This window comes from Simochromis diagramma, unplaced genomic scaffold (assembly GCF_900408965.1).
Source record: "Simochromis diagramma unplaced genomic scaffold, fSimDia1.1 OVJJ01000695.1, whole genome shotgun sequence".
Classification (NCBI taxonomy): Eukaryota; Metazoa; Chordata; class Actinopteri; order Cichliformes; family Cichlidae; genus Simochromis; species Simochromis diagramma.
The window spans coordinates 613432-625003 of record NW_024387488.1 but is presented as its reverse complement, the minus strand read 5'-3'; the positions used below and the strand labels follow the sequence as shown (position 1 = coordinate 625003).

Genomic DNA, 11572 nt, shown 5'->3' with positions numbered 1-11572 from the left:
GTTTCACCTGCGGTGAGCATGGACACTGGAGAAAGGACTGCCCCAATTGGGGTCAGAACCAGGACGGACTGAACTTTGAGCAGCAGCAGCAGCAATGGTCGCAAACAAACTGAAAAGGAGGAGGGCAGGACCCCAGGGCATGCTTCAGGCCGTGGTTTACCCAGAACACCAGAACAGGAAAGTGATGAACATAAACACCCACACAAATACACACACACACACACACACGTCTACACACACACAGATTCAGAATGAAGTGAAAATACACACATGAATACATGTGCACTCGTTGATTGAGTGAGAAATGACACACACACACACACACACACACACACACATTGGAATGCTGATTCACTGAGAAGTGATGCACACACATACACATGCACACGCTGATGCAATGAAGAATGCTTTGCTTATGCTGATATGCAAAATGCTGCACACAAACATCCCAATGCATAATTTTTATGAGGAGCCATTGATTACCATTGATTACTTAGAATGTGTTATATGTCACCCAGAGGGCATTTATGTAGATTTTAGGAATAAGGTCTAAAACGGTTTGGTTATGAAAATAATATCTGTGTGTGATGTCTGTTTATGGCTCAAGGCCTTGACTGAATTCTTTGCTGTGCTTCACACAGCCCTGATGAGGAACAGTGGCACAGAGTGAAAATGATGAATTAATAGTGTAAGGTTAGGTTGGAGTACGGCATTTTCTGTGATTGAGTTTTAATTCAAGGAGGAACAAAAGGTGTTACGGCACCTGAGGTTCTCATTCCCACACAATATTGTCCCGGCAGGAAGCAAAACGTTCCTGTGAATTTCTGGTTGATTGTTTGGTTTTGCTTAGCGCTAGCTTGATTTTATCAGTGAGCTTTGGCTTGTGTTCTTTCTCGTAAGCGAGAGAGGGATAGTTTTATGCTTGGACATGTCTGCAACGGGCCCTAGTTTGTGTTATTTTAGTAGTATTTTGTTGGTTATGTCTGTTTTCGTTTTTGTTACAGTGCACTGAGATAAGAAAATCTGAGAGGTGTGATCCACCGGTGGTGATATGTTGATATTTTGTGAGTTCATGATTTAACAATCAGCTCTTTAAACCAGGCCTGAAAGATTGAAATTTAAAGCGCTATGAAATATTCTTACAAAAACAGTGGCAAAGTGTGTTTCTCCATGATTGTAATTGGCTTGGGAGAAATTCACTTATATGGGACACTGATCATATGAGAAGTCCTTAGTCTAAAAGGATTGCAGCGGGTCAATCCAGAACAAAAGAACAAAGAATTGTTTCCTTTTAAAATGATGACGTCATCTTGCTGGTGATGGAGGCTCGAATAGGTTGCGCGGGAGACTCCATTATCAGCAACATCTGGTATGAATGTGTGTGGAGGTATGCATGTGACTGGACTGTGATGGACTGAAGACTAAAAGTTTTGACTGACTTGATACTGAGACAATGACTGCACCCACTTTAGGATTAGTAAATGCCAATAAACAATTCACCCAGCCGGCAAGGGAAGGGTGGATGCTTCGTTTTGTTTGTTTTGTTTTTGCAGGAGCAGGAGGATAAGAGAGACTGGAGGAGGAGACTGTAGCTTCACATAAGTATGAACTGCAGACTTCACACTTTGGTTGCTGAGTCTGAGTTACTGATGTTTGCATTAAGAAAACTGTGCTATATTAGCTGTGTTTTGATTAAGGTATCATGTTATATTATTGGGAATGCCAAATGCTACAGTGGAGAAAACTTTTGATATCACTCATGACTGGAATATGTTACTATTAACCTTAGCAGGCCACTGTAAAAAGTCAAGTAAATTTTATAGAGGAAAATCGCCAAAACCTTAACAATACCTATGAATGGCTTGCCACATTCAGAATAGAGATATGCAATAATAAACATTGGTCCACGTGATTTAGGTTCTCACTTGAAATAGTAAGTATTAAAAGTAGAATATAATCGACAGGAACATTTGATAGGATGTGGTACTGAAAAAGAACAAGAGCAAAGTAAAGAAAGAAAAACCTATTGTGTTTAGTTTGGATAAATTCAAATTAAAATGTACCATTACACTCAGAGGATCAATATGAAATAAAACATATGCAAAATTTGTATGAAGTACATTACTGATAACTGTTCTGTTCTGAGCTTTTGTTTCTATAGCACCCACTTGACCACACCAACAGTTTCTCGCCACCAACAGGGGGTATTTGCAAAGAATAGGGAGGAATATCATCATGATGGTAACAGGCTCACAAGATGGGTAACCTGGCTTTTCATAGGTCAATCTCAAGGGTGGTTTTGGTTTCCTCAGGGATTTTCGGGATGTGGAGAACTGTTCACTCTCATTTCTTGTACTTCTATGAGAACTGTCACTTCGGGTTCTCTTTGAAAAGGGTGAACTTGTTTCTCGTTCCTCCTCTTGCTCTCCCATAGACTCATTTGTCTCTTGAGCATCATATTCCAGCATAGTAGGTGTATCATCTCCAGATGAGTTTTCACTTTCTCGTACTGGTTGACCTTCTGCTGCTTCAAAATGTTCCTCCTCAGAAGTGTCATCCTCTTCCGAAGTCTGATGTGGCGTTTCCAGTTGTCTCCTGACCTCTTGCACATCAAAACTTCGAGGATTATGGACAGCTTCAAACATTTCATCTGATGATGCTATGTCACTTTCTTCAAATGGATCAGGCGGTTTAACTGCTTGACTTTTCTGGGCACGATGTGCTCTGGTTACGGGTCTCCTAATGTGTCTTGTGTCATCCGATGGATTAGGCATCCTGACCATATAACCAATGGGCAACAGGTGGTCTCGATGGAGAGTTTTGAGTACACCTGGTCCATGTTCTGGTTTTACCTTATAAACAGGCAGGTTAGACAACTTCTCCACTACAACATATGGTGTAGATTTCCAACGATCCTGCAGTTTATGCTTGCCTTTTATTCCAACATTCTGAATGAGAACCCTGTCTCCCTTCTCCAAAGGCAGATCTCTCACGCGTTGGTCATAGTGTGCTTTGTTCTTCAGTTGATTTTTTGTAGCTGCATCTGATGCAAGTTTGTATGCATCCTGCAACTCTTTTCTCATCCGTGAAACATACTGTTGGTAGGAGGACTCACTTTCACCATTTGGCGAGATTCCAAAGCAGATATCGATGGGCAGTCTAGCTTCTCTCCCAAACATGAGATAATAAGGTGAGTACCCCGTGGCATCACTCCTTGTACAATTGTACGCGTGTACCAGGTGGGTGATATGCTGGCTCCAACACTGTTTCTTTGCAGTGTCCATGGTACCGAGCATTGCTAGAAGGGTTCTGTTGAATCTTTCCGGTTGTGCATCACCTTGCGGGTGGTAGGGAGACGTTCGTGACTTCCGAATCCCCAACATGGACAACAGCTCCTTGATCAGTCGACTCTCAAAGTCTCTGCCCTGATCAGAGTGTATTCGTGCAGGTAGACCGTAGTGTACGAAGTACTTCTCCCACAAGACTTTTGCAACGGTAATGGCTCTTTGATCTTTGGTAGGAAACGCCTGTGCATAACGTGTATAGTGATCTGTCACAACTAACACATTTGCAACACCTTTAGAATCAGGCTCTATCTGTAAGAAATCAATGCAGACCAAGTCTAGAGGGCCATTGCTTGTTATCTGATTCAAGGGCGAGGCACGCTGAGGGAGCGTCTTCCTGGAGATGCACCTTCCACAAGTGCGAATATACTGCTCAATCTCAGCTGCCATACGAGGCCAGTAAAACCTCTCTTTAATCAGTTCTGTTGTTCGCTCTGCTCCCATGTGCCCACACTCATCATGCAGAGACCTTAACACCATAGACCTGTATCTTCCTGGCAAGACCAGCTGCCGGCTTTGTTTTCCACACATTTTTTCTTTTACTCTGTAGAGTAATCCATCACTCAACTCCAATTTGCGACTTTCACGGAGGAGCATCACAGTCTCTGGCGAGTCAGTTTTAGAGGGAGCGAAACCTTGATTGCTCTTGATGGCTTTTTTCAATGGCCCAATGGTAGGGTCCATATCTTGTGATGTTTGAATGTCTTTTGGACTCAGCTGATCGAGGATGCTTATGCAGAGATTGACAGGAAATGCATAGGCTTCTGGTACTGCAGAGGCAGGAGCACCAAGTTGATCCACCAATCTGTCAGGTACAACTGCTCCTTCCCTGATGCAGGCTCGTTTACAGAGAGCTTTAATGCCAGCAGGCGGGATGGAAGTCCATTCTCCAACTTCCTCTTGGGCATACTGTCGGGACAGCAAGTCAGCATCAATGTTGTGGCGCCCAGGGCGGTACTGTATGGTGAAATCATACGTGGCGAGGGTAGCGAGCCAGCGATGCCCTACAGCACTGAGCTTAGCTGAGGTCAATACATACGTTAAGGGGTTATTGTCAGTCCTGACAATGAATTTGGCACCATACAGGTAGTCGTGAAATTTATCCACGACGGCCCACTTTAATGCCAAGAATTCCAGTTGATGAACTGGATAGTTACGTTCTGAGTCTTTGAGCTTTCGACTTGCGAAAGCTACCGGCCTTAGGCCCTCAGGGTGTTCTTGGTTCAAGACAGCACCTAAACCATTCATGCTGGCATCCACATGCAAGATGTATGTCTTGGTGGGGTCAGCGAATGCCAATACTGGAGCATTGATCAGACATTCACGGATCTGTTCAAAAGCAGCCTGGCAGGCTGGAGTCCATCGTTCCCCAAACGGCTCGGATGCTTTAAAATAGGTTTGGTTTGGGTCTACACGCTTCTTGGCTTTGGGGTCTTTCCAAGTGGGTGCATAACCCTTGGTGAGTTCTGACAAAGGACGGACAATGGCGGAGTAGTTAGCTATGAACCTCCGATAGTAACTACAAAATCCGAGGAAAGACTTGAGGGGTTTCAAGTGAGTGGGCACTTTCCAGTGTTTCACCACCTCAACCTTCTCTGGATCAGTGGCTATTCCATTGGTGGATACAATGTGACCCACATACTTAACTTGAGGACGACAGAATTGGCATTTGTCAATGGAGACTTTCAAACCAATCTCCTCTAGTCTGTCCCAACACCTTGAAGAGGCGTTGCTCATGCTCTTCAAGCGTTCTGCCAAAGACAATGATGTTGTCCAAGTACACAAGGGCTTCCAGAAGATGCATGTCCCCAACAGCCTTTTCCATTAAGCGTTGGAACGTTGCAGGAGCTCCAGTGATCCCTTGTGGCATGCGCTCAAATTGATAGAAGCCCAGGGGGCAAATAAATGCCGTCTTTTCCTTGTCCTCCTCAGCCATTTCTATCTGATAGTAGCCACTACGCAGATCTAGGACTGAGAACCATCGGCTGCCTGACAAGGAGTCCAAGGCATCATCAATGCGTGGCATTGTATACTGATCAGGTGTAGTGCGGTTGTTCAGTGTTCTGTAATCAATACAGATTCTTATAGCCCCATTCTTTTTCCGCACAACAACAATTGGGGAGGCATATGGGCTACGGGACTCTGTTATAATGCCAGCAGCCAACAGCTGCTGTATATGTCGCCTCACATCATCAATGTCGGCTGGGGCTAGTCTCCTTGATCTCTCCCTGAAAGGTCGAGGGTCATGTAGACGAATGTGGTGTTCAACCCCTTTAGCCAAGCCAACGTCCCACTCATGTACTGAGAAGACATTTCTCCTCTCAGCTAACTTCTGCTGAAGTCTACTTTTCCACTCCTCAGAGATAGGGGAGTCCCCAAAATCGAAGAGGTTTGGATCTATTTTCTCAGTGGCAAGGTCAGAGGGTTGGACTGGGGTGACTGTATCCACGGCAAACATTTCAGCAATGACAGATCCCACTGGTATGGAGACTGTCTTGGTGGACTCATTTTGGAGGAGTACATTCAAGCTATTGCTGTCTATACCAGCATCTGAGAGCACACCTGGCTGTACCAGCACGCCGGCAGGGAGTAACTGGGTAGAGGGTGCATCAATCAAGATAAGGTCTTTGGAGGGGGCACTGTGCCTGTCTACTTTGCAGGTGGCATAGCAATTTGCTCCTGGGGCGATAGAAAGAGGGCAGGGCCCTTTCCATTTTATCTGTCCCAGCACATCATTTTTTGGCAGTTGCTCCTGTGCCCTAATGGGGGCATACACAGACTGAATTCTCATGGAATGAGCTGTGTTCTGGTCACCTTTCATTTGCACCAAGTCCCATAGGCGGCGGAACAGAGACGTATTGGTGCCCACCAACACGGGGGTTTGTTGCTGGTTTTTCGGGTCAGGACAAATCAATGCGAGCACTTCTACTCACCCGGAGACACCAGTGATCTCCTTGGTAAACTCCATCTCTACAACAACATAGCCTTTGTAGGGATACTCTGTGTCAGCAAGTCCCCAGAGTCCCAAGCAAGAGAGAGGTTTTATGGGGACATCTGCCAAGTGTTGGTTATACCAGCTTTCAAAGATAATAGTCACGTTAGACCCACTATCAATAAGAGCATCACAGGCCACATCATTGACTTTGACTGTGTGAATAAATGACGGGCCTACAAGACCCTCAGGCAGGCCTGTGTCAGTTTCTGGGACTTCAACCTTGTTGGTCCGAGCAACGCATTGCTCTTCTCCTGTAGGATTTGGGTCCTCCTTGTTAGGACTAGATACTCCTCGTACTAATCGTATAAGTTTTCTTATGACTTTCTGGGGGTTCTCAGGTGCTGTGCACCTTGTAGCTATGTGACCATTTTCTCCACACTTATAGCAGAAATATTCATCACTCTCTCTAGCAGATGATGCTTTAAAAGAAGCAGGCTTGGGGCAAGAAGCTGCTTTGTGTCTGCGAGACTGAATTGAGTGTTCTTGTGGGGGGTCACTTGTAGACTTCACCGCCATCACACTCATTTTATGTTCTAGTACTTTCACTTGCTTTCTGAGTGACCGTATTTCACTCTGCGAATCACTTTTCTGTTTTTGCTTCTCTGTTGGAGGTTTGAAAGTGCAATCAGACAGTGGTTGACTTCCTGAGTGGGTTCTTTCCTCTAACTGTGCTCTCAATTCTTGAATCTGAGCTTGCAGTTCACTCTGAGTGACCGCTTCAGACTCTTTCTCCTTTTCCACCCAAACTGTGCGAACCCTTTGGTGACACTTAGATGTGGTCTGGCTTTGTTTGGCTGCTTGACGGCCTTCCTCTTCCATCACCTCTCTTAACAAGTTCAGGAATGAGGGAGGATTTTCCATTCGCTCCCTTATTTTCAACTGAAGCAACATAAGCTCAGAAGTGGATCCTTTAACTAACTGCTCTAACCGAGCTTTGTTAGCAGCGCTAACTGGTAAGCCACCTCCCTGGACTACTTTAACAAGAGACCTCTCTAATCTTCGCAGAAACTCAGACAGGTGCTCACCAGGCTGTTGGTGAAGGGCTCTGAATGACAGATAGAGCTCCTCTGCGGACTCTACTCTGCCGAAAATGGTCTCTATGGCCTCTATGTAGTCCTGGGAACTAGTATCAGGTTGAGTCAGACGCATGGCCTGAATGATCTCCAAGGCAGGCCCTTTGAGACTTTCCAGTATGCGTCTACGTTTTTCTTTATCGGAGCACTCGCCTTCATCTACTAGAAGTGTCGCTTGCTCCAACCAGGTATCTAAGGCTTCTTCCCCAGCTGGGGTGGGACTGACCCCGGAAAATGTCCTTAGACGTCTATATGGATGGCTTTCAGGCTGTTTGTTTGTTCTGACCATTAACTCACTTACTGCACAGATGATGGCTTCAGAATTACCATCCACTTCCCCTCCGTGGGTGCGTAACCCTTGGATATCCTCTAAGGTTTTCCCTTCATTCTGCAGAAAAGTGAGTAACTTTCCCGCAAAGTCATCTGGCTGAGGTTCAATGTAGTACACTGCTTTCCAGCCACTTCCACCACTTATTGGCATTATCTCAGGGGGGATTGTCATGGGGTTTATCTCCTCACGACACTCACACAACACCATTAACGATTGTAGTTGGGAGTTAAACATTTTTCCCTTAACTACTACTTTTCCCAAAGCTTTGATAGTCCCTGCTGTTTCTTCTATTTCATCTCTCGAAACACCTTCTATTGATTCCCCTTTGCACCAGTTGACCAACTCAAGTTGTGATGGTCTGCTCATTTGTTGTGTCGTCATTGCTATCTGGTCTGTTTTTTTTTTTTTTTTGTTGTTGCACGGTTGACTACTTTAACACTTTAACAGTTGTGGGGTCGACCTGTTTTCCTCTTGGTCCAAAATTAAATTTAGTTTACTTTAGTTAACAATCCCAGCGGTGCCTCCATTTATGTAACCCAGGTCCCACGTAGCTATGGTAAAGCTAGAGTATATAGTACAATGAGACTGGGCCTGGGTTCGTAGTGCTACTAATAATGATACCTGATACACTCTAATTTAACTAATAAGGACCACCACAACTGTATTTTACACAAATTTATCCCTCACCGGGTATTTATTTAGACAAAAAGAAATAAAATAAACAGTTACTTTTATAAAATGAATTGAATTCAAATAAACAAACAAAAATACTGTAAATGTGACTACATGGATTATAAATAAAAGATTATCCACACCAAATACCTTTTTCTTAGGTGCCAACTGTTATTTCAGTTACAACAGCTCACACCTTTAAAATGGATGAATTTCAACCTTTGATAATAACTTTGATTAAAACTACACACTTACTCAAATTAAACCGAATTTGTAACAGTGGGCCCACACACACACACACTTTAACCTGTCCACACTACACCGGTAGCACGGTGCTTGTTGCAGGCCTGATTCGAAGTTCGGGTGCGGTGAGGCCTAAAACTGATGGCCGCTTCACTCAAACTGAGCAATAAACAAAATACGTGCACTTTAGTTCCAGTTAGTACTCACGAGTCCAATGAGTTTGTTAGTGGGGCAATCAGAAACGGGCAGTTAGTTCACCAGTAGTGAAGACAGTCAGGGGTAAGAAAACAGCCAGGGGCGAGGAAACAGCCAGGGGTGAGAAAACAGCAGGGTCCATCCGGGCAGAAACCTCTCTCTCCCTCTCCTTTCAGAGCGTCCCTCGGCTTCTAAACATATTAAAACACTTGAGCTACAATACCAAATGCTATCACATAACGATTTAGCATTAGCATGCTTTGACTGAAAATCACAGAGCTAAACATACAGCATGGCATCACAGCACATAACGCGGTAAGCTGCGCTAATTAGCAAGCCGCTAGTTAGCATCACATATCACGCTATTTTTATCACTATAACGACTAGTTACAGTACAAATGTCAAGGCACACAGTCTCATTTACCTCTTGCAGATCACAAATAAGTAATATCAGGACCACAGGTAGTCGACCTCAACGATACACTTAGATGCAAAATCCACACCACGTTTGCCTTACGACATCTCTCTCTTCGGACTTAGCTTCTGTGTCCGCTCCCACAGATTCACACAAACTTTACCACTCGTCCCGCCCCCATAACAGAGAAGAGTGACATTGACTGGCTCGTCAGCACAACAACCAATGACAATACAATATTGAGATAACTGACATTAGATGGGTAAATAAACTTAGGTTACACCCCAACATATTTATTGTGCACAGAAAATGAACTCTAAATCATGAAACCCTTATATTTATTGGACTCTTAACTGTAAATGAAATACATTTGTACCCAAGCATATGATTTTTAAACCTTTTATCAACTATTTATATTTTAACCATTTTTTTATAACAGTAGACCTTTTTTCTTTATACTGCAAGCCCGAATAATTGCAGACAGGGCTACATATAACTGAAACTAATCAAAACTAAACTAAACTAGCAAACAATTGGTAAAAACTGATTAAAACTGATATAAAATTGAAAATCTGAAGTTGAAGCTAAATAAAAATAAAAACTAATGAAAATTGCAAAACTATTACAACCCTGGTCCAGACTAAGATGGCGTTGGACATCTTCAGGGCAGAAAAGGGTTGGTGTGACCAAGGTGTGGTTTGGCTTGTTGTATGTACATTTCAAAATGTTACAGCTCTGGATGGACCAGTTACCAGGGCATGGAAGGATGACAGACTTTATTACATGAGGAGAAGGGAAATTTCCGGGATTGAAGATCCTCAGGGATGACAAGGCTGGAGCAACGGTACTCGAGAGAAGAATTTCTGATACTTTCTGAGATATGATGTCACTAACCTTCTCTTTTAATTGTCTAGCTCCAATGAATTGACACATGGGAGTGTGTCAAAAAGGGGGGAGTTGAGTCCGAACAAGCTTATAATGTGGTAGACTTAGAAATGGTTCACTAATTTTTGATTTCTTTTACACACACATAGATTATGATTAGAATAAGTCCCTGGGTCAGAGAGTCCTGAACATAATATTTTAAACCAAATTTGAATCATTAGAACAACAATGGATAACAATATTAGATTATCAAGGCTAGGGAGAGAGGTGTTTTGGTTTTCTGTCTCTTGCAGAGAAAGGAACAGACACCAGACGGGGACACGGAGATGTGAGGACCCTTCACAGCAGAGACAGATGTAGGGACTGTCGAGACAGCAACTGGGGTCAAGTGTCATGGCGTTTGGGCTCCTTGAGAAGATGGATCTCATAAATACAGCAATGACCATGAAGGGGTTGGCGAAAACCAGGAACACCAGACCAACGAGGTTCAAGAGGCTCTTGGCAAAAAGGGGGACACGGCGGTGATCCCAAAACACACAGATCCTTGTTTGAAATCGGGGCAGAATAATCCCCAGAACTGTGCAATGACTAAAGGGTGGTCTAACCCCGGAGGTCGAAGAAAGAAGCTGAGAATCACCCAACTGGAAGACACTGGTAGCTGCAGCAATAAAAATAAAGGTTAAAAGCTCCTTAGACAGAGGTTCTAGTCTAAGTACATTTGAAAGGTAGAAGGTGGCATTAAAAAGGGGGTGGAAAACTGGAGCACCAAAATAAAGTTGTGGGAGAATTGGGGAGTGATGGGAGAGTCATCTGTAACTGCTGTTATGGTTGTAAATCTAACTTTGCTTGCATCTGAACTGCGTGAACACAGAGGTCATCCCACATATGGTCCACCCGTTAAAGGGGGACAGAGGGCCTCAGGACCAAGAAGAACTGGACCTTGCAATGCTGGAGTGTATGTTATAAGTGATCTCTTTTAAGAGATCAAAAGGGGGAATTATTAGATTATTCTGTTATTATATGTTACCTTATATATGTAATCAAAGTAGTTGAAGTATGATACTGCTGTAGATCATATTATACCCTTTAATATAGAGTGTGTGATCTGTATGTAGTTTAGTTCTCGTTATACTTTTGAGTTAAAAGAACATATTCACTTATTAGTTTATTAGATAAGTGTGCATCACTCTGTATCCTTGATCTGCTGTGAATGTATTACATGCTTAATTGTTGAATCATGAAGAGAAGGTTGTAAGCAGGAGACTCTGTGTCTAAGACAGGGGAGATAGACAGACCACATTCCACACCCCCACCTTACAGAAAGCAGAGAAACAACTGCCGAGGTCATAACTTAGGCGCCGTAAAAGAGAAAGAATGTGAATATTTAGGCTTTTACGACTAGGTGGGGGCCACTAGAGA

At 43.6% G+C, this 11572-nt stretch overlaps 1 protein-coding gene across 1 annotated transcript; it reads right to left on the bottom strand.

Annotated features, from left to right (window-relative positions):
• Window positions 1-5672: 5672 nt before the first annotated feature.
• LOC120724555 (paraneoplastic antigen Ma2 homolog) lies at window positions 5673-9757 on the bottom strand. Its single transcript, XM_040016807.1, has 2 exons — window positions 9278-9757; window positions 5673-9044 (listed from the first exon to the last, which is right to left on the bottom strand). The coding sequence occupies exon 2, from the start codon at window positions 8122-8124 to the stop codon at window positions 6274-6276; it is 1851 nt and encodes a 616-aa protein (XP_039872741.1). The 5' UTR covers window positions 8125-9044; window positions 9278-9757; the 3' UTR covers window positions 5673-6273.
• Between the last annotated feature and the right edge of the window lie 1815 nt (window positions 9758-11572).

Coding starts and splice junctions, on each gene's coding strand:
- LOC120724555 (XM_040016807.1), bottom strand. CDS start 8,124: ATGACGACACAACAAATGAGCAGACCATCACAACTTGAGTTGGTCAAC.